The sequence below is a fragment of the Phascolarctos cinereus genome, unplaced genomic scaffold, assembly GCF_003287225.1.
Source record: "Phascolarctos cinereus isolate Bilbo 61053 unplaced genomic scaffold, phaCin_HiC Scaffold_1;HRSCAF=81, whole genome shotgun sequence".
Classification (NCBI taxonomy): domain Eukaryota; kingdom Metazoa; phylum Chordata; class Mammalia; order Diprotodontia; family Phascolarctidae; genus Phascolarctos; species Phascolarctos cinereus.
This window is the reverse complement of record NW_027555514.1, coordinates 62086873-62110756: the sequence shown is the minus strand read 5'-3', so window position 1 is coordinate 62110756 and position 23884 is coordinate 62086873. Positions and strand designations below refer to the sequence as shown.

Sequence of the window (23884 nt, the reverse complement as noted above, 5' to 3'; positions counted from 1 at the left end):
TATAAACGCAATGAGATCAAAATGAATGTTGTATTTAGCAGAGGTAGAGGCAGAACTCCAAATGGGAATTTGATTCCAACTTCTGTGGGCTAGGTGCATAGAAATAATACTGCCATTTTCTTGCCTAGATAGTGGAACTCCAGTATGGATAATGTATTTCAGTACTCTTATAGATTTACTCTAGCCAGCAGAAAGCTTGAAGTATAAACTGATGCTGTCTAAAAACTTTGCAGTGTAAATTGTCACCTAAAAAAAGTCAAATGACTGACTACTACAAGGGGTGGCTGCATAGGATTAGTTTAATGCAGGACAGTTGGAAGTCAAGGTCTTCTATTTGCCCTTTGATTGTGGTTTGGAGATGATTTCCTTTCCCTGGATTGGAGTTCTCACTACAGAAGAAGCTATAGCTTTCAAATTAGTATTTTAACCAGGTTTCAATTGCTCCCAACGTAATGTTAATTTATTTTAATATTAGTTCATGCCTTCAAGCTAAAAACTGATGAGATGCCATTAATTGATTCTTGACACTATTCTTAGCTATGAGACATCTTAATTTTCTTAACTGTTCTGGGGGGGAGAACACAGGGCAGCTTAACACCAATTCTTTTCCAGCCTGGTTACCTGGGTTTTACTGCTATAATAAAAGGACCGAGGGCCAGAGGCCCCAGGGCAAAATGGGCTGCAGGCAGGGCATTAGAAGTTAGGGAAATATATTCCATTACATTTCCTCCCCACCTCTGAAGTCCTGCCTGCAGCCCATTTTGCCCTGGCGCCTCTGGCCCTCGGTCTATTTACTGAAACAGAATGTAACCCAGCTAACCAAGAACCATAAGAAATTTCAAAGGGGAAGATTTGAACAAACTGATGCAGTGTGAAGTACACTTATGCCTTCCACATTGCGACTTTCCCCATCGCAATTTTGATATATAATGGTTTGGCATAAGAACTTAAATGGGAATTTTGGGGGGAGTTTTGTGGAAGCCACAAACGACACAGAAAAAGTTTAGAAACTCAGGAATGCATAAAATATATTGATATTATTATATAATATTAACATATTTTATCTTTTAATGCCATAAATAAACACAATTTCTTTTTTAAAGTTAAAATATGAACAAATATTTAACCAAATTTTACAATAAAGTACTATAAATACTCTATAAAAGAAAAATAAAAAATTCAGATTTCTCTGGTATGAAGAGAGGGCCAGAACATTTTATGAAATTTTCCTGATCCAGATCATTTTTCCACCTCAATGTGGAAGGGATAACACTAAGTATAACCAGGACAACAATTCATACTATAACAAACATTATAAAATGAACGATTTTGAAATACTTAAGGACTCTGATCAATATGATGGCTAAAAATAATTCCAAAGGACTGATGAAGAATGCTATCAACCTCTTGACAAGCAATAAGATTAAACATGCAGAATGAGACAGATTTTTTTCAACATGGACATGCTTGACTGTATATTTATTACAAACGTTTCGTTTTTCTTTTTCTTTTCTCATAGAGAAGGGTGGAAGGAAGAGGAAAGACACGCTTGTTAGTTTAAAATTTTTAATTAAAATAAATTAGGGAACAGGTGAGAAAAGATTCTGTATGGCAAATGCGCATCTCTACAATGATGTAGAGGATTTGCTGTCTACACAAAACTTTCTGAAGAAAAAAATGACCCTAATATAATATTTGGAGATACGTTTCTAACGAGATTAAGTTGCCCTCTGCTCTGTTAAAAAGTACTCCAATGCAATAACTTGGTCATTATAAAATATTATGAAAGTACATCAATGCTTCTGTCATTGCTTTAGTTGTTTGGAATGTCTCATTGATGAGATATTTTCCAGGTGACAATTTTAGCTCCTTAAGCGCTTAACTTTCTATTAGTTTGGATACTTTTGATGAAACCATTAAAATTTTATTATTTGCCTGCCTTATTAAACAGAACATGCTTACTCTTCGCTTGATAACTTTGGGTAGTCATTATGACCACTGCTTACTGTACCACACTATTAACTATGACTGTAGACTGTAATTGGTGGGAGACATAGGGCAGAATGGGTCCTGTCCCTAAGACCCAGCCTATCACTGGTTTCCTGAAAAAAGTCTGCCATGTCAGAAAGCTTCTTTCTCCTTTGTTCTCTCATAAAGATGGAGTGACGGATATGAACTTATATGACCCAAAAGGCTGGGATCCAAGAAAAGTCATTACGAAATCATGAAGCATCCTTCTTCAAAGTATTTTCCCTACCCTTCTGAACAAGTCTCTCCCCACTCCAGTCCATCCTCCACTCAGCCACTTGAGTGATTTATACACATTGCATGTCTGACCATTACTTCCCAACTCTATAAACTCCACTGGCTCCCTATTACCTCCAGAATCAGGGACAAAACCCTCTTTTTAAACAAGCCCCTTCCTACCTTTCCAGTCTTCTCACACTTTTTGTTGCTGTTTTTGTTACTGAGTCATTTTACTTGTGCCTGACTCTCTGTGATCCCATTTTGGGATTTTCTTGCCAAAGACACTGGAGTGGTTTGCCATTTCCTTCTCCAGCTCGTTTTACAGATGAGAAAACTGAGGCAGACTTGTCTAGGCTCATACTGTTAGTAAGTGTCTGAGGCTGGATTTGAACTCAGGAAGATGAATCTTCCTGATTCTAAGTCCAGTGCCCTATCCGCCAAGCCCCCTCACATACCTTACTCCTATCCAAACACTCTACAATCCACCGACACTGGCCTATTCACCAACTTGCTTCATATCTGAGGCAGTGTGGTCATAGTGCAAAGAATGCCAGGTGTAGAATCAGGATCTAGGTCCAAATCCTGATGGTGCCAATAAATACTCAAGTAACCTAGGACTGGTCACTTACCCTTGGGCTAGATGGCCACTAAGATGCCCTCTGGACCTAAATCTAAGATTCAAAGCAATAAATAAACACACACACACACACACACACACACACACGCGTGTGTGTGTGTGTGTGTATGTGTGTGTGTGTGTGTGTATATATATATATATATATATATATATATATATATATATATATATATTATGGTATAATAAACTCAGTATCTGCCTTAAACTACCCTTTTCTCCCATTTGTTCTGTTTATTGACTGGGTATGAAGGAAAATTTTTCATTTTGAGAATGTGGTAGTGCATTCTGGGATGACCTTACTTCAAAAATCTACAAATTCTTATTTACCATCAATTCTGTCACAATCAAAAGATGTATCTCCAAAGATTAACAATAAACCACATTTTTTTCCCCAGAGTCACTTTTGGCCTTTAAAAGTATTAATTTTAAGAGCAAACAGAATTTAAAACTATATCATCAGTGCTCTAATGAAAAGTCCTGTGGAGCACCTGAAAGATATTATCAGCTTTCTCAAAATCCGATCTATCACATTTCACATTCTGAACAACACCTTGATCCATATATTCAATTAATTAGGTGTCAGACCAAAAGACAGATGAATCAGTTCTACAGTACTCTAAAAACCAAGGATTTTATCAATGTGGACAATTTTCTCTCCTGATAAGATTACAAGCTGTACTTAATTCAACTGGCTTCACTGTTTGTTGGGACAGAATAAATTCATTACCTGGTGGTCAGTCCTCTATGATAAGCTTCTTTAAACTTCTCTGGCTAGTCTAAGACAACATAGCCTGGGCTAACCGTAGACATAAAGCCTGAGGATAGGCTCATACCAGCACTTTTTACACCGTCATAGGATCTCCCTGAGTTTGTACTCCACTGGCATACACTGCCTTCAAGAACCCAAAATCACTTTCATGGCATTCTGAGGCATTGGAGAAAGAAATCAGCTAACATGATGAAATAGCTTAGTCAGTCTCCTGTAAGCCTCTGGCTCTGAAGTGTTTATTCACTGCAAATTAAATAAAAATAGATTGGAACCAAGAAGGCATCATTGAGGTTATTTGACCTTAACTTGCGTTCTCTAAGCAGCAGGTAAATGCATGTCACCTTTGAAAGTTTGAAAGAACACAGCCAGAAGACTTGGGTCCCAATTCCAGCTCCAACACTTACTACCTATGTGACCATGGAAAAATCACTGAACTTCCCTGAGTATTCATGTCCTCATCTCTAAAATTGAGATGATCATAGTTATCCATGAGTAAAAAAAATTAAAAATCAAAATGTTATATAAGTGTTATTACTGTTCATAATTGTTATTATCAAAAGCTTTGGGTTGGTTTTTTTTTGGGGGGGGGATTGAGGGTCTAGCATTACCTGATACCAAGATGGATAGTTAACCTGCCCTTATCCTTCTTAAACCAAGAGACCCTTGGTTGCTTGTCTTCTGTAAGCGTAACTAAAATGGAGCAATTTCACGGGCACAGACGAGTACTCTGAAAAAGCCACGAAGTTGTCTACAACGTCATGGCTTACTGATTGATTTTCACCAGCTATACCCAGCCTAATGTCACATCGCACTCTGTATACTTTCTGAACAGGAGTGCTGGTGTATCAATCAACTGCATTTGCTTGTAAAAATCTGCATTTTCAGTTAGATTGGGACAGAGACAGAGTAAACATCTGATTTTTTTTTCACTGAGAATCACTCTTATAAAATAGGGTGTAGGTACTCTAATATGCACGATACCTAGTACTCAGCATATTAAAGACCTGTTGACTGACCAATGGCATGAGGCATCTAGTCTTCCTTGAAATCTTTTCTGGTCCTTTAAGCTAAAAAAGAGTATTCTCCCCTTCCTCAGTCTTCTGGTAGCTCTTTGTACCTCTCTCCTAGTCAATGAACTCATTTTAGATTATGGCCATGTATCACTTAATTGCCCAACTATACTGTAAATTCCTTAAAGCCATTGGACTTATTTATCTTAGTATTATTAGATATACACACAGAGAATATTAAGGCAGGGAGGTAGTAGATAGAGCATTGGACCTGGATTCAGAAAGATCTTAAAATCCTGCCTCAGATACTCATCAGGTTTATGACTCTACACAAATCACTTAATCTCTCTTCTGCCTCAGTTTCTTCTTCTATACAATGGGGATAATTACCACACTTCCCCCACAAGGTTTCTGTGAGAAGCAAATAAGTTAATATATGGAAAGTGCTTTGTATACCTTAAAACACTATGTAAATGTTACTCATTATTATAATAATTATTTCTTAATATTTAATGAATAGAATTGAAATACGAGATACTACATGTATGGTGAGCCCACAAAGGCATAACAATTTATGTTTCATCTAGTTAGTGGGTGTTCTTCCACTGAAACCAGAGGCCCTGATTATTTACTGTTGAGCAGTCAAAGCCGCCCTGTTTGCTTCTGGGAAGTGGCTTAGCTAGGAAGGATGACTTTCACATAAGACAATGAGGATATTTTTACAATGTCAGATCTTTTGACAAGAGTTTCCAAAAGTGGCAGACCATTGACGCTTTTATTGAATCCTCTATAAGTGCAAGTGATCCCCTAAAACCCCAGGCAAATATATTATGGAGACAGTGTAAACTTAATGGTCTCTTTTCCAAAATCTTGGTTCCGGCAGCCTCAGAAACTCATTTCTACCATATCCCTTCATTGCTATTTGTACTGCCTTCATTTTAACTGCCACTTTCCTTACACCTATGTCCTCTATGGCCTATGCCCTCTACTTCAGTACAGCTAAATGGATTTTGGTTTCCTCTGTTCTCCTCTCTGTCCTGTCCAATTCTATCCCTGATTCCTTATTAGCCTGAGTATCCTGAAGAGAGAGAGATGGATGGGAAAGGGAGAAGAGAGGGGAGAAAAGAATGAGAAAAGGAAAAGAAGATAAAAAAAGTAAGGGAGAGGTAGTGGAAGGGACAGAGAGAGGAAGCAATGGGAGAGGGAAAGAGAGAGAGAGAGAGAAGAGAGAGAGAGAGAGAGAGAGAGAGGAAGAGGAAGCAAGAGAGATGGGAAAAGAAAGGAAGGAAAGAGCAGGAAGAAAAAAGGGAAAGAGAGAGAGATGGGGAAAGAGAGGAATGGGGAGGGGAGAGAGAGGGACAGAGAGAGAGGGAGAGGGAAGAGGAAGAGACAGAATCAAATACAACTCTTTGCATGCCTGGAAAATTGAGCAGAACCATGAGACCAAACACAATGACCTCCGCGACATAGAGGAAAACACCACTAAAGGAAATCAGAATTCAGATCAATGCCATAGTCATCCCTGACCCCAGAGAACTGAGGATCAAACGGCTTTCTCCTCTCAGTACAGAATGGTGGAATACAGCAGGAGCATGAGGTTTGGTTTTGTTTTAAGTGAACTCTGCTAAAAGGGAGGGTTCTCTTGTGGAGTTGGTCCTGGGAAATGAGAGTAATGTGGTTTTCTTTTTTTTAAAAAGGCATCAATAAAACATTTTTAAAAGAATGTACAGGAGAAGAAGAAATGTTATTTACAATGACAATTCATGTCCATCAAAACATTGATGAGCTGGATAAACATTCACCTCCCAGAAGACTTTCCTGACCCAACTAATCTCATCTTACTTCCTTGTTTACATGTACTGAAAATTTGCATGGGATTCCATTTCACTCACTTATATTTTCTAGTTCCTTTGCATCTTTCATCTCCTATGAGACTGAAAGCCCCTTAAAGAGAAGAACCACATTCTTCATCTGCATCTTCAGGGTATGGAGGCCGATGCAGACAGTGAGCTTCTAAATAAATAGATGGATCACTAATGAGTGGTAGATAACTTGAGAGGTGGGAAGCGGAGGAAAAGCAAAGAAGGAGGAAGAAATGAGGTTAGTTTTGTCATTTTTAGTCTGCAATGGGGCAGGGAGACATTTAGGCACTGATATCTGAGGGCCAATTAGCACTCCAAAACTTAAAAAGGAAAAAGTTGGTGGCAGCATGTTTTTAAAGGCTTGTTAGGATTCAAGATGAATTTTTATAAATGCAGCAGTTATTTTTTTCCCCTGGTCTTAAAGGGATCAAGTTAAGTCCATGAGACCCCAGGCATCCTGTGTTTTACTTACCAAATTTGGGGGTGGGTTCTGAGACTTGCCAGCTGAGAATGGAAAGACTTTAATCATCGCTGCCTCAATTTAAGCTTCCCCTACAATTCTGAAAAACCAAACAGCAGCGTTGTGCAAGGGCAAGGGAGATCAAGATGAAAGCAATTTAAAACCAGAGCAAATCCCACAGGCCGAGTCCTGATGTCCAGGCTACATGAGGAAAGGGAATAACTCATTCGCCTAGAAAAAAGAAAATGGAAGGAGATGTGTTTCCCAGTTAGTATTGCAGGCAGAGCTCAGATGACACAGTTTTCTCCTCCTTGATACAGCAGGGTCACTGCCCAAGAGCCGGCATGGAGAGAATGCTCTACAATTTGCAAAGGGCTTCATGAAGATTATCTCACTTGATCCTCACAACAGTGCCAAGAGGCAGGGACCATAGGTTCCAAACCCCACTGGCACTCCCAAACACCCCATGTATCACAACCATGACATTATGCCCATGGAGCTAAATGCCTCCCTCATGTTGTTTTGCCTGATATAAGGGTGTGTTTTCACAAAACTAACTAATGGGCATCAGGTGAGGCCTGGACCTTGTGCTCTTGGGGAGCATGACAGATAGAGGACAAATACCACTAGCCCGACTCTTCATTGTTTCTCCATAAAGAAGGGTGGGGGAGGGATCCTAATACTGGGGTCCCTGAGAGGATGTTTCAAATGAGGAGTAACATAAAGAACCAGATCAGTGACTGCATTATAGATGAAGAAACACCCTCCACCAAAGCAGGTTGTTCCCAGGCTGGCCTCCACATCTGGAGTGGCATGCTCTCCTTCCTTGTCTCCACCTCCAAATGGCTTCCCCAGCCCCTTCAAGTCTCTGCTAAAATCCTGGATTCTACAAAAAGCCTTCCCAAGTACTGATTAATGCCAGTGCCTTCCCTCTCTTCATCATCTCTCACGTGGCCTGCATTTATTTTGTTTGTACACGGTGGTTTGCATGTTGTCTCTTGAGGGTTAGGACTGTATTTGCCTTTCATTGTCCCCCTAGATGCACTTGGCACACAGGCTTGATAAATGCCTGCTAATTTGCCTTGCTTAGATGTGTCAGAGGTGGAACTTTTTCATGACTGAGAAATACTTCCTATCCATTACACGGCTATATGAAATGTCACAGTGGATCAGACCCTTGATCTATCCAGGCCAGCATCCCACCTTTGACAGAAGTACCAAAGAACATGTGGAAGGTCATGTATGTCCTCCCTAACGGTCCTTTAAAAATACCTCAAGCCATAATATTTAATGCCTAGCCTTTAAGGCCTCAGTAGAACACATGTTTCTGCATGTATTCCATGGAGGCAGTTAAGAGGAGAAGAGGAGACAGGACTGGGTAACACCATCCTCCCTGATTTTTTCTGCCTCGCTATCTATATTTAGGCCATCTCCGAGGTCTGAAATACACAGCTCTGTGCTCTCCTCTCTTCCATCTGCTGAATCATTCCCATCCTTCAAAACCCAGCTAAGGCACTAATCAACATTTATTAAATACCTACTATGTGTTAGGCACGGAGCTAAGTCCTGCTTAGCTGCTGTGCTGAGTCACCATCTCCTTCACAAAGCCTTCTCTGATCCTCCCTCTCCCCTTCCTCAGCTATGCACTCATCACATTCTTATATGTATTATAAATATTCGTATCCCAACATTATCTTGCCTACTAGAATGTAGGTCAAGGCCTATGGCTAATTTATCTTAGCAGCCCCAACATAATACTTAGTACATCATAGGTGCCTGATGAATGTTTGGTAAACTGAATTTCCCGATCTACTGAGGCAGTGTGTTCTACCGGAGAAAGCAATGTGGCCTTGGATTCAAAAGATGTGGGTTTGAACTGGGTCCTCATACTTAGTAGTTATACAACCTGGTGTACCTGTTCTGTTAGAGGGCTGGGGTGGAGAAGAAGAATAAGTAGGCATTGTGCCAGAAAAGTCCTTTGTTAACATTACTTCCAACCAAACTAGGACCACAACACCATTTCCAGAACTCTTTCTGTTCTTCTTGGTCTCCAGGAGCCTGTTTGCATACTTCTTTAAGTCAGTAACATCTATCACTTAACTGTTCTGTGTCTCAGTTTCCTAATCTGTAAAATGGGAATCACACTGACTGTATTACCTGACTCACAGGGTAGTTGCGAGAAAATTGCTTTGTATACCTTCAAGCCCACTCTAAAGTGTAGCTATTATTTTTGAAGCCAGAGAACAAAATGCAAAGCAGCATCTTGCAGCTAACTGGTGAGGAATCTGGTTAGGAAGATGGACTAAAATTGACCTCTACCTCCCTTCAGCCTGGAAAGACACCCCACACTATCACCTTACAGCACTTTTACCTTTCTGGGGCCCCAGTGTAATTCTTTTTTCCACCAAGAATTTGGCCAAGGCCAGATTCTGATGTCTGCTCCCAGCCCCTTGCATCCTCTGCCAGAACGAGGAGGCAAAGGAAACATTCCTTCTGGGTGTGGACTCCAAGGTCAGGTGCTGATCTTAACATTTTTATTTCCACCCCTGCACATATTAGCTTAAACAGGACCATGCCAAGGAATAGGTGGGAACCCTGGCAAAAGTCAGATGAACATAAAAGATTAAATTTTAAGGGAGAGTTATTTTTAAAACTAATTAACTTGGCAACAAACCTTTAAATGATAAATTTATGGGTGTGCAATGAATCATGCTTTTCCAAAAGTAGCCAGTTGCAGTCAACTGGTTTCCAGGAGGACACCAGAGGCAGAGACAAAGAAATTGAAAAAATGATAAACAGAATCCTTTCCCCTAGCAAGCAGTTGAGATAACATTTCTTGGTGTCTCCTTCCTTTTGCCTTAGCCAAGGCACCCTGCACTGGATCTGAGTTGCTGAGATCTCACTGGATTTAAACTGTATCACTACTAGGGGTACTGAAACATGTCCATTAGTATAAGAGAACTACCACTGAAGAGTTGGCCATCTGTCACTATGAGTGGGGTTCCTTCTTTCTCTCTCCCTTTCTTTCTACCCTAGTTGCGTCAGAAAACCCTGAGTATAGCAGTTAGTGGGGTTAGAGAGCTTTTAACCTCTGTGCTGATCCATGGCTCCAGGCATTAAAATTTGGCATCAAGGATGTGCTTCAGAGGGAAGGGGATATTTCATGCTTCTCCGAAGGAGGATTAGTTTTTTTCTGAAATGGTGCTGGAAAATCCAAGCCCCCCACCCTAGTTTGTTTAACTGTGCAACCCCACCTGCAGTATAGAAAGAAATCTCATTTCACATTCCAAAGGGGTGACCTGTAATCCAATGTGCATAAGGCATAGGAATAAGAGGGATTTATGGGGGAATGCCTTCCAGAGCAGATCACAAGCAGCCTAGAGAGTCACAGTCAAGCTGCGTGGGCCTTGTTGATTCCTTTTTCTCACTATATTTTTACCTTATTTTGATCTCTGGACCAAACTATATTCTTCTTATTATTATTAAAAAAATATGGAATATCTATGTAGATAATGACCGGGAGAAAGGGTAGATAGTTGGAAAGGATAAGATGCAGACAGCTAGAATCTATTGGCTATTCTAGTCACCTGAAACTTGTCTTTCCCCTGTATAGGGCCTGAAGTTTGGAGAACCCTAGAGCTAGTCAAGAATGCCATTCAGTCCAGTCTTTTCTCTGGTTGTAATCAAAGTTACATGGCATAAGATAAAAGTCCTTTGGGAAAGTGATTAGGGGCCCCTCTCCCTCATCCCAGGGCTGTGGCACATAAAGGCAGAAAGCTAACAGTATATTAGAATACCCTCTTTATGACTGCCTTAATTTCAGGATCCCATGACCGTTGATGTCATTATTGCTATCATTACATTGACTATTTCTGTAACACTAAATAAAGTTTACAAAGCACTTCTAACAGACAATACCTCTAGGGGCGGAGCCAAGACAGCAGAGTGAAAGCAGTGACTTGCTTAAGCTCTCCCCCAAACCCCTCCAAATACTCATAAAAAGTGCTCTAAACAAATTCTGAAGCAGCAGAACCCACAAAAAGACAGAGTGAAACAAATTTCCAGCCCAAGACAACCTGGATTATTGATCAGAAAGGTGTATCATGCCAGGCTGGGAGCGCAGGCCGCAGCAAACCTGGAGCAGGACTCAGAGGACTGAATCGCGGGCAGCTGTGGCAGTTTTCAGACTCCTCAATCCACCAATGCCCAAGAAGAAGGTCAGTGGGAAAAGTCTGTTTCTGTCAGTGCTGAGAAAGGAAGGTGGGGTCTCAGCTCCATTCCCCAAGAGCCTGGCCTGGGGGGGGGCAGATGCTTCCCAAGCTTCTGGCCCACAGACTGAGGGGGAATCCAGTGGCTGATCAGAGAGGGATTGCAGGGATCTCTTTGCCAGTGCTGAGGCAGGAATCTCTTGCTTTGCCCGTGTTTGGATCTGGGCCACAGTTCTGGGCGGTGGTACTGGGGTAAGGAGGAGCGCTGGCACGGTGGAGCTTATAGTGACTGTGGAAAGGAACCCTTCCTCACAGTTACAGGGCAGAAGGGAGTACTTGTGGTCACAGGCCAGGAAAGGAGTAAACACCTTGCCCCTTATCATACCACCTTGGAAGAACTGAAAATTTACAGGTCCCTACAAGTATCTCTGAAAACAGCTATACAAACCCCTGAAGCTTGGGACAGTACATTCTCCACATTGGAAGCAGATTCTACCTTAACAAAGAGTTTAAAACTCAAGTAATTGGCCGGATCATGAGCAAGCAGTGCAAAAAGAGTCAGACTATATTATCTTACTTTGGTGAAAAGAAGATCAAAATATACAACCAGAAGAAGACAACAAAGTCAAAGCTCCTACATCCAAAGCCTCCAAGAAAAATGAATCAGTCCCAGGCCTTGGAAGAGCTCAAAAGGGATTTTGAGAAGCAAGTAAGGGAAGTAGAGGAAAAACTGGAAGAGAAATGAGAGTGATGCAAGAAAATCATGAAAAACAAGTCAACAGCTTGCTAAAGGAGACCCAAAAAAATACTGAAGAAAATAACACCTTAAAAAATAGCCTAACCCAAATGGCAAAAGAGGTCCAAAAAGCCAATGAGGAGAAAATGCCCTAAAAAGAAAAATTGGCCAAATGGAAAAGGAAGTCCAAAAGATTACTGAAGAAAATACTTCCTTAAAAATTAGAATAGAGCAATTGGAAGCTAGTGACTTTATGAGAAATCAAGACACTGTAAAACAAATCCAAAAGAATGAAAAATTAGAAAACAATGTGAAATATCTCATTGGAAAAAAACTGACCTGGAAAATAGATCCAGGAGAGAGAATTTAAAAATTATTGGACTATCTGAAAGCCATGATCAAAAAAAGAGCCTAGACATCATCTTTCAAGAAATTATCAAGGAAAACTGCCCTGATATATTAGAACCAGAGGGCAAAATAGAAATTGAAAGAATCCACATCTCCTCCTGAAAGAGATCCCCAAAGGAAAACTCCTAGGAATATATAGCCAAATTCCAGAGTTCCCAGGTCAAGGAGAAAATCTTACAAGCTGCCAGAAGGAAACAATTCAAGTACTGTGGAAACACAATCAGGATAACACAAGATTTAGCAGCTTCTACATTAAAGGACCGCAGGGCATGGAATATAATATTCCGGAGGGCAAAGGAGATAGGATTACAACCAAGAATCACCTACCCAGCAAAACTGAGTATAATCCTTCAGGGGAAAAAATGGTCATTCAGTGAAATAGAGGACTTTCAAGCATTCCTGATGAAAAGACCAGAGCTGAATAGAAAATTTGACTTTCAAATACAGGACTCAGTGGAACATGAAGAGGTAAACAGGAAAGAGAAATCATAAGAGACTTATTAAGATTGAACTGTTTACATTCCTGCATGGAAAGATGATATTTTAACTCATGAGAACTTTGTCAGTATTAGGGTAGTTGGAGGAAAAAAATTATATATGTGTATATAGATAGATAGAGGGCACAGGGTGAGTTGAAGATTAAGGGGTCATATCTGGAGAATAAAATTAAGGGATGAGGGAGGATTATACTCAGAGAAGAAGAAAGGGAGAGGTAGAATGGGGTAAATTATCTCACAAAAAAAAACAGAAAAGTCTCTTACAGTGGAGGGGAAACAGGGGAAGGTGAGAGGGAATGAGTAATCTTATTCTCATAGGATTTGGCTTAAGGAGGGAATAACATACACATTCAATTGGGTATGGAAATCTGTCTTACCCTACGAAAATAGGGGGAGAAGGGGACAAGAGAGCAGGGGGATGATAGAGAGGAGGGCAGATTGGGAAAAGGGGTAATCAGAAGTAAATACTTCTGAGGAGGACAGGGTCAAAAGAAAGAATAGAATAAATGGGAGGGCAGGATAGGATTAAGGGAAATAGAGTTAGTTTTTCACAACATGTCTACTATGGAAGTGTTTTGCATAACTGCACATGTACAACCTATATTGAGTTGCTTGCCTTTTCAATGAGGGTGGGTGGGGAGGGAGGAAGGGAGAAAATTTGAAACCTAAAGTTTTTAAAACATATGTTTTTAAAAAAAGTTTTCACATGCTATCGGGAAATAAGAAACACAGGAAATGGGGTACAGAAGTCTATCCTGCCCTACAGGAAAACAGAAGGGGAAGGGGATAAGAGAAGGGGGGAGAGATGGAAGAGAGGACCAACTAGGGGAAGGGATATTCAGAATGCATGCCATCTTGGGGTGGGGGGAAGGGGGAGATGGGGTGAAAATTTGGAACTCACAAACTTGTGGAAGTGAATGTTGAAAACTACAAATCAATAAATTTATATTAAAAGAAACCAGACAATACCTCTTTAGTTCCTCACAATAACCCTGTGAGACAGGTACTATAACCATTTGTATGTCAGGGTTTTTTTGTTTTCTTTTGGGTGGGGCAGCTAGGTGGCACAGAGGATAGAGCACTGGTCTTGGAATCAGGAAGACTCATTTTCATGAGTTCAAATCCAGCCTTAGACATTTAACTGGCCATATGATCTGAACAAGTCACTTCACCCTGTCTGCCTCAGTTCTTCACATGTAAAATGAGCTGGGGAAGGAAAGAGCAAACCACTCCAGTATCTTTGCCAAGAAAACCCCAAAACGAAGTCATGATGGGTTACACACGACTGAACCGACTCAACAAAACCTCGATTCTTACAGAGGAGAAAACTGAGGCTCATAAAAGAGAAAGTGCTTTGCTGCTGATCACAAAATTGCTAAGTGTTAAAGGTGGGGCTTGAACCCACGTCTCTGCCTGACTCTTAAGTTCCTTGCTCTATCAATTACACCAAGGGGCAAAAGGAATCCAGTTGGTGTTATCAAGAACACAGCTCTCCCTTTTGATATATCATCACCACTGCCCGGTTTCTGGGAGGTATGTCGGACCTCCAGCATTTTGGCATACAGCCCAAGGTACTAGATTCTCCCCAGAAAATAGCCACCAAGTTCATCAGCTATCCAAGAGCTGTCCTGCTCTGCCCCCTAGAGGTATTTCATTCTCTTTCCAGTTAACAGTCCACTCTATAGTATTAAGGCCAGTTTAGAAGCACCGGGCCAGGTACCTTAGCTAGTTCTGCTATTAGAAGCTGACCCTAGGCAGCTTCAGAAAGGAAGAAAGGCTGGAATCTTTTACTGGCAATAGCTAGCTTCATACGGACCAAATGTTGTGCCTCCTAGATCACACGCCACCCTATCTACTCCTACTGAAGTTTTAGTCCATTTTTTATGTCCTTTCTTTCTGGAGATGTTTGGGAATCAGTCCCTCATAGAAAAGAGAACTCAGGCCCTTTGACCTACCAGGGCATATGATCAAAGCCTTATTCCAATCTAAAATTGACTAATTTGAAAATTTTCAATTAGAAAACTTGAAACAAAGGAATCCAACAGGAACAGGAGGGATGCTGATATCAGTTTCCTATGGCCTTCATTTTCAGACCCTTGAGTGACCAAACAATGGTGGGGAAAAATTTGTAGGTACGGTTCTCTCAAAGGTTAACTGCTGACAATGTGGATACCCTCCCATACCAGGGACCACATTCTGGACAGATGTCTCATTAAGGCAACTCTCTTATTATTACTGTATCATTGAGGCTCTAAACTTATTATCAGGAGACCATTTCTTTCACTAAGAATATAAACTCAAATTTTACTGGGAAAAAATGTTTCTAATTTGCTTTTCACTGTGTTTTTAAATACTACCAAAGATGGAGCGAGAAGGAATTGGTGTAAACCACACCAAGGAAAATTTAAGTTAGATGGTAGGAAAAAGGCCCAGAAATGTTCAAGATGTGGCAACTAGGAGGTACAGTGGATAGAAGGCTGGACCAAGAGTCAAAGAGACCTGATTTCCCTCAGATACTTCACTAGCTATATGAACCTGGGCAAGTCACTCGGCCTCTGCCTGCCTCAGTTTCCTGATCTATAAAATGGAAATAATAATGGCACTTACCTCACAGAGGTGTTGGGAGAATCAAATGAGTTATTTATAAAGTACTTTGCCCATTTTAAAGCACTATATAAATGCTAGCTATTATTACTATCATCATCATCATCATCATTAATTTATAAGACTTAAGAGATGGTGGATCGCTAAAAATTTAGCAATGCTACACAACACTCCCTTTCCACACATCCTTTCTCCTGCTTTCCACACTTGTAAAACTCCAAGAATGGATTTCTGGTGGCTTAGTATGATATCCAGATTCAATTCAATTCAACAAGCATTCATGGCTGCTTACATTGGTAAGAGTCACCAACTCTAATCCTAGAAGACAGAACTCTGCTTTCTGTCCTGCCACGGCATCCTGAGGTCCTCAGGGTCTCACCATGTGCCCCTCCCCTTTGCTCTCCATTTCCTAGGCACATTAATGGGCATGCTGGTGAACGTTGAGAACCCATTGGCCTTGCCAATGCACCTGCTGCTATGCCATGAGGACTCCTAGGTCTTTCAATCCACTCTGCAGCTGAACACTTATATGTGTTAGAGTTAGAGCCTACATAGAGTATGAGCTCCTTGACAATAGTCCTATGTATTTATTTGTATTCCTCATTCATTCATTCATCCATTCATTCATTCAAGTATCTATTATGAATCTAAGCTGGCTACAGCCATAATCTAAGCTTCCTACAGATATATGAAAATATGTTACTAACCACTGATAATTAGAGAAATTAAAGCAAATTAAAGCTCTCATACCCATCAGATTAACAAATTTGACAAAAAAGGAAAATGACAAATGTTGAGGCTGTGGGGGAAATGGTATACAGACAGTTCTTGCTTTACATAAGTGGATTGTTCCGCAGATTTCTAGTAAAGCGATTTTTTTGGACATTGGGAAAAAAAGGAGGGAAGAAGGCAGGAAGGGGGAACTCATGGTTCAGAGACACATGGGGAAGGAGAAATACCTGGGGAAGGGAGGGGCTTCCATTTTTTCTGCTTTTACTTGAAGGGTTTTTTTTTAGTTTAGTTTTTTTTTTTCTGTTGGGGAGGTAGCACGGGAGTCCAGGAGCACTTAGTGAGGAGCAGGAGCAGAGAGAGAACATAGCACTATACATGTAAAGCTAACATGGTTTTTTGTTTGTTTATTTTTGGAATGCATATTTCTTTCATAATTCTTTATATATAGTCAAACTTACATAATGTGAATTTATGGGAGATCTTACTGAGGCATTGTTGGTGGAGCTGAGGATTGGTCTAACTATTCTGGAAAGCAATTTAGAACTATGGCCAAAATGTTTCTAAACTATGCATATCCTTTGACTAAGTAAGGTGCTAGCACAAGAAGTGAGGAAAATGTGTATGTTTATGTGTACAAAATATTTATAGTAGTGTTTTTTTTTTATGACGGAATAGAGCTGAAAACTAGGTTCCTACCTATTAGGGGATGGTTGAAGAGATTATGGTATATGAATATAACACAAGACTATTGTGCCACAGCTAGATGGCACCATAGCACATATATTGCTGGGTCTGGAATCAGGCCAACTCATTCTCCTGAGTTCAAATCAGGCTTCAGACACCGACTAGCTAGATGACCCTGGGCAAGTCACTTAAATCTGTTGGCCTCAGTTCCTCATTTATAAAATGAGGTAGAGAAGGAAATGGCAAACCACTCCAGGATATTTGCTAAAAAACAAGCAAACAAACCCCAGTGGGGTCGCAGAGAATCAGATACAAATGAAACAGACTCAACAGCAACAAATTGTACCACAAGAAATGATGAAGGGAAGCATTTCAGAGAAACCTGAGAAGCAGGACAGTAAAGCAGGAAGTTAAACTATGCAATAACTACATTGCAGAAATGAACAATTTTGAAACCTAAGAACTTTAAATCAGCTCAATGGCCAGCTAAGATTCCAGAATAGCAATGGTGAAGACTGCCACCTTCCTTCTAAAGAGGTGATGGGCTAATACACAGAAGGAGACATACATTTTTGGACACATTTTTGGAATTTGTTTTGCTCGCTTATGCATATTAGTGACAAGTTTTTGCTTTCCAATTTTTTTCTCTCAAGTGAGCGTGTGTGTGTGTGTGTGTGTGTGTGTGTGTGTGTGTGTTGGGGTGAGAATAGGGGAAAATAAATACTGGTTCATTGAAAAATAAAATAACATCCACTTTTTAAAAAGACACCATTAAGTCCTGGGGATATGATCAGTAACCGTAGTATTGGCAGCTTGGTGTGACAGAAATAGCAGGGAATCTGGAGCCAGGATCTTGCCTCTGAAAGTCACTTAAACTTTCTGAGCCTCTGAAAAATGGGGTCTAATACTATGTATGGTACTTATCATAGAGGGTTGTTGCAAAGACCAAAAATGGTAATGAAAGTAAATCATACCATACTCTTTAAAGTTCTATATTAATGTGAGCTATTTACCCATTTCGCCATGGTTAATTTATACAATCCTGCCTAGAGAACTAAATTATCTCTCCAGCATGAGGAATCTGTGTTTGGTGTCTGGATATAAATTATGACAAGTTTGAAGGGCCTCTAGAAAAGAAGGGGAATTGTCCCTCCTCATGCCATAACATTCCAAGCATTCCCCTCTTTACCTCCTTCCCGTACGCGGCCCCAGTTCAGGCTGTTACCAAGAAGTGTCAGAGAGACAATCCCAGCAAGCAAACACCATTCCAGTGCCCTTAGCTTCTTTCTCCCTCTCGGCTTCATTATAGAACTCTTGTCTGTGAGTATCAAGTGGAACGGATGGTTTCTGACATTCTCTACTGGGGTGCCTGGGTTATGTGGGTACATCATTAAGATTCTTTGGATAAGGATAAAATTATGCTGTACAGACTACAAAAGGCATTTTGAACTTCCAAGCTGAGCTAACAGTAGGTTTCTAGGAGGTTAAATCTCTGTAAAGCTCCATTCTGTAGTCTCTAATGCACAAATCAATTCATGTCTACATTTTTGGGGAAGTAGGGGGCCACTGAACCACACTGAAATTGAGCTGTTCCTGTGCCCCGGAGGCTTTCTGGATAGCACTCTTTTTCCCACTGAGCAAGAGTCTCTGCATGTTAAATATAACTGTACTTAGAAGGATTTTCTTAAAAACAAGTTAAAGCAAACGTCTGGGGAGGTGAGACTTGAGACTGGCTTTCCTATTTCCTACCCTGCTTGATGGAATAACACCAGGTAGACTCACATATGGAAAAGTGGACCGGATCACAGAAAGCCACCAGAGGAAGAGAACCTGCTAACAGAGGAAAACAACCATTGGAGGTGACAGACTGACGTCTTTCTGGCCACTGAGTATCTGATGACTTTGGAAGAATCTTTGTAAAATCCACCTAGCTACAAAGCACTTCAGACAATCAAAGAAGAAACGAATACCTGCAACTAATCGATGGGCCTGGCATGGTTTGGTTCTTATACCTAGGCTTCTGTAGCTGCAAATACTGCGTGCATCGATGGAGCCAAACCTTTATTCACATTTCACCTACCCCTGTGAGAAAAACTGGCCAGGTTCAGCAATTGCTGTTATAAGATCTGCCATCTCCTTATGGAGTCTCTCTGCCCTATGGCTTTGTTCCTAAAATCAATCCTGGGCTGCCAGCTGCTTTTAGAGTGTGGAAAGCACCTCTCTATGACACAAAGAGTCCCTTATAAAACAAATTCCAGAGTTACACAGACATGGTGGGAGGAGAGTATTTTTTCTCATTTTCTTTTCTTTTCTCTTTCTTTCTTTCTTTCTTTCTTTCTTTCTTTCTTTCTTTCTTTCTTTCTTTCTTTCTTTCTTTCTTTCTTTCTTTCTTTCTTTCTTTCTTTCTTTCTTTCTTTCTTTCTTTCTTTCTTTCTTTCTTTCTTTCTTTCTTTCTTGGTTATGCTGCTGACTTATGGGCTCTCTGATCTCATAGAAGGGCATTGGGCCTGTCAGGACTTGGAATCATAGAACTTAATCCCCAGTCTGTTCAGGACTAGCAGATTTCACTTTGAGAAGACAAGGCTCAAGGAGGGATATGATAGTGGTTGAGAACCTGGAGGGCTGTAATATGGAAGAAGCAGGCTTCTTTTGCTTGCAAAATGTAAGGGATATTCTGATTTGCCCTAGAAGGAAGAACAGGAAGTAAAGAGTGGAAAGACCCAAGGGGAAAATTAGGACGTGGAAGGATAACTAGATAATAACTAGGATAAGAGGATATTAACTAGATAGGATAATAGGATAATAACTAGACGATAATAACTAGATAGGATAATAACAAGAGCTACTCCAAAATAGAAGAGGCTGCCTTGGGAAAGAGTGGGTCCTTTCTCAATGGAAATATTTAAGCATAGACTGGGCCACTTGTTGGGTATATTGTACTGAGGATACTTTTTGGGGGGTAACGGTAGCACTAGATGGCCATTAGAATTCCTTCCACCTTTGTAATTCAACTTCTTGTCACCTTGGGTTAGTTCCCTTGCCATTTTGTGTCTCAAATCTTTAAAAATGGGCATAAGAATGCCCATTTTATTAGTCTCATAGGGTTATTGTGAGAATAGATGCAAAAGTACTTTGAAAAGTTAAGAGTCACAAAGTAAGGGATATTTATTATAATATCGGTATCAAACTGAGAAAAGTTAAATTTATTTTGAATACATGTTCACAATTACACATTGTATTTGCATTATATGCATATATACTGGGTGTCCCAAAAATCTAAGTTCAGTTTAAACTATTAAGTGTATAAAAAGAGGCATAGATCGACAACATATTTTAAACTGGTAGAAAAGATGATAGCTATGGTTTGCAACAATTTGCAAATCAACAATTCATTAAGTGACTAGTAAGAAAAATATTATCTAGCAGATCACACAAGAATTTGTGATTAGGAAAAAAAATCCTTCCCCTAAATGGGTTAATATTATTACATTATTCTTGACCTTAATCAAAAAGTGAATCACCAATAGTGGAATTTCTGCACCAAAGTCTACCTTTGGTGCCTTGTCTTGGCATGAAGGTTCTGGAAAGCTATTCTGGTAGAATAGTTTGGGTGGTTTCTACCCAATATGCCATACCAACTCTGGTCCTGAAGCTGTTCACATCCTGCCCCCAGGCTACCCTCTAGGCTTATGACATACTTTACGCTCCAGGCAAATGGAACTACTTGCTGTTTCTTGTTTAGAATACCAAGGCTCCTGTCTCTCTGCCTGTGTACCAGTTATCTCCCATGTTGTGAATGTCCTTATTCTTCTTCACCTCTATCTCTTAGTATCTTTAGCTTCCTTCAAGGCTGAGCTCTAGTGCCACATCCTAGATGAGACCTCTCCTTAATCCTCTTTTTGCCATCCCCCATTTACCCATTTATTTCAGTCTTTGATGGAGTGGTGGCCTTCCTCTTTGCCAAGGCTAAGTAAGGCTTCTACTTATACCCTTGATCCCATCCCATAATGGTTACTCTGGTAGATCCTCCCACAATCTTATCCCTTCTCCCTGTAATCTTTAATCTCTCCTGGCTCTTTTCCTGATGCTTATAAATATGCCCAAGTCTCTCCCATCTTTAAACAAAAAACTTCACTTGACCCTACCATCCCCTACAACTATCCTATATCGTTCTTCTTGTTAGCCAAACTCTTAGAAAAAGCAATTTACACTCATTGTCTCTACTTCCTTTTCCTTTACTCATTTTTACCACCTAAATAAAATACAGCCTCATTGTGGAAATCACAATCTTGTTAGCTTATTACACCTTATGTCCTGGCCAAACTGGTCTGATAGCTCTTCCTCATACAGGACATTGTTTCCAGACTCCCCGTGTGTGGAAAGCACTTGCTCCTTCCCTACATCTCTTAGAATACTTAGCTTTCCTTCAAAGCTTAGCTCAAGAGCCATCTATTACAGAAGGCTTCTTCTAATGCTTCTAGCTGTTTCTGTCCCTCCAAATTACTTTGCATTTATTTTTCCTCTACAATACTTACTACTATGTGCATCTGTTGTTTCCCCTAAAAGAATATGAGCTCCTAGAGAGCAGGGATTGTTTCAATGTTTGTCTTCATAGCCCTCGTACTTAGCATGGTACCTGGTACATAGCAGATGCATAATAAAAGCCTGTTGACTGCTTGAGAAGAAAGCCTTTGAATAGTAACCCAGTGGTGCTCTGATTGTGTTATCCCAGCACCAGTATCAACTAGTGATGGGACTGGTTAGTTTCAAGGTGATACACTTTTTGGCAACAATAACTTTCAAAAGCCATCTATTAAGTTACAGAGAGGTTGTGATTTCTGTTGGTTTAGAAAGCATCTACACACAAAATGACAGACCTCCAAATATTGAACATAGTATTATTGGTGTTGTAAATAATGACATAATGCAGGCTCTTTAGCACACTCAACTCCACTTAGTATCGAATGACATTTACAGCCAATTTATACACTATGGTTGTCCAGGACCAAGACACTTTAGTATACTTACCATATCATTTCTCCCCTAAGCAAAGAATTTATAACATTTTAGAATATTGGCCTATCCTCTACTGTCATCAGTGGTAGTCAATACCTTGAGCCTTTCTGATTATTCAAACCTTTTCTTATATCCTCTCCATTTCAAATACCACCTCACTGCAATATACAATTTCTACTCAAGTAATCTTGTTCTAGGCAGATTAGCCCTGTGGAACACAGGAAAACAGGGTAAAGAAGAATCCAGGAAGGAGAAGAATAAGGGAAGGAAAGAGGAGAAAAAGCTCAAAGAAAAAGACAAAGGAAAGAATGAATAAAATATGGAGAAGGGAAGAATAAAATAGTAATAAAAGAAGAGAAAAGAGAAGGAAGGAAAATAAAGCAAAAGAGAAGTGATGTAAAAATAGAAAAAGGATGAAAGAAAGAAGAAGAGAAGGAAGGAACTAGTTGAATAATTAGAATCAATCCCAGTCTACTGAAGTCATGCTGGACTAGGCAGATGGATTAGTCCTATGGAAAAGCAGGGCAAAGAAGCATCCTACTTGCAAACCCTATGGTCCAGGAAGGAGAAAATGCATAGGCAAAGATCGGATTAATAGTTTCCACCCTTTCTTAAATGGCTGTCTTTTGAAGGAGAAAGATAATACATTCCTCGTGGTTTGTTATAAATAAGCATCATCTGGAAATTCAAAAGAATAACTTCCTCACAGTCTAATCATTAACTTTTCTGTCAAAGACAACTCTTAAAAAGATGCCTCAATTTTCATGATAAGGGTTTAGTTTATAGTAGAATTTGTGAACTTCAGGATGGTTTACAGACAGGCAGTGAGGAGAATGGTGATACACTAGAGATTTCTAGTTCACACCATCCCATCATCAGCTGTATAGGTATGCTTTAGGCTAAGAGCACTGCACTTTGAGCCAGGAGAGACCTGAGTTCAAAATGCAGCTTTAACACTTAATAGCTGTGTAACTGTAGACAGTTCATTAAAACTTTCTGAGCTTGAATGTCCTTATCTGAAAAATGGAAGCAATAATACTAGACTATTCTATCTGCCTCTCAGGGTTGTAGGGCTGAAAGCAGTTTGCAAACCCTAAAACACTATATCATCATAGGTTATCATCATTTCCATTATTTTCATAGTCCAATGACAGGGTAGCCAGTGCAGTCTAGTTCTGAGGAGGTGAGCAAGCAACCCACCAAAACCTGAAACCCCTAGAATCCTGGGTGACCCACATCAAGCAAATAACACTAATGGAGAAAAATGAATGCAAAAGGCATCCTTGATTTGAAAATTCAGCTTTTTGCTGCTTAACTTGAACAAAAGGAGATTAAAGTGGGGAAAAGAGTATTGCATTTGTCTGTAGCTTACATTTTTTAACAAATCAAGATCAATTTTAGATTAACATTGAGACAGATATATTTTAATGTATATTTCAACCTTTTCAATGGCTTTGTCTTTCAAAGATCTCAAATAAACAGGCCATACTGCCCTTCACTTGCTCAAAAAAAAAATACAAAATATACACAGGCAAAGAATGATACAGGGTACTTAAACTCATTTCTGATACTTACCCAGAGATCTCTCCTTTGTCTGGTTGGTTGACCTCACCACTGGAAGGCTTGCTCGAGTACGGCTGCCTCTGGAAAAAGGAGTCGGTGACTCTCCCTCTGACATGGCTTCCAAAGAATCAGCAGATGCCTCTGACAGATGCTCAGCCTGGTCTCCCAAACTGGGCTGTTGAGGGCTTTGAGAAAGCTTTGGGCTTCTGGTCTGCAAAAGAAATTAAAGGGAGGGAAGGGGAAGTGTAGCATTCTATTATTACACTTGTAAATGTTTTCAATACTATCAAGATTGGGCAATCTGGAAAATCAATTTGGGGGGAGAGGGTTGGGGCTGTGGTTGGGGGGAGAAAAGTCCATCAAAAATTTTGAATTTAGAAATCTGAATGGTTTTGTGTGGTCAAGGTGAATGCTATGAAAGTTATTTTTAAAAACATATTGTCCCTGGGTA

At 40.1% G+C, this 23884-nt stretch overlaps 1 protein-coding gene across 2 annotated transcripts in view; it reads right to left on the bottom strand.

The window, feature by feature from the left end:
• The window catches only part of KIAA1217 (KIAA1217 ortholog), a 393972-nt gene that overhangs the window by 162010 nt on the left and 208078 nt on the right, over positions 1-23884 (bottom strand). For both annotated transcript variants that reach the window (XM_078151949.1, XM_020978279.2), the window contains exon 3: positions 23446-23644. In XM_078151949.1, the coding sequence (XP_078008075.1) occupies positions 23446-23644 (199 nt within the window). The remainder of the gene's footprint in view (positions 1-23445; positions 23645-23884) is intronic.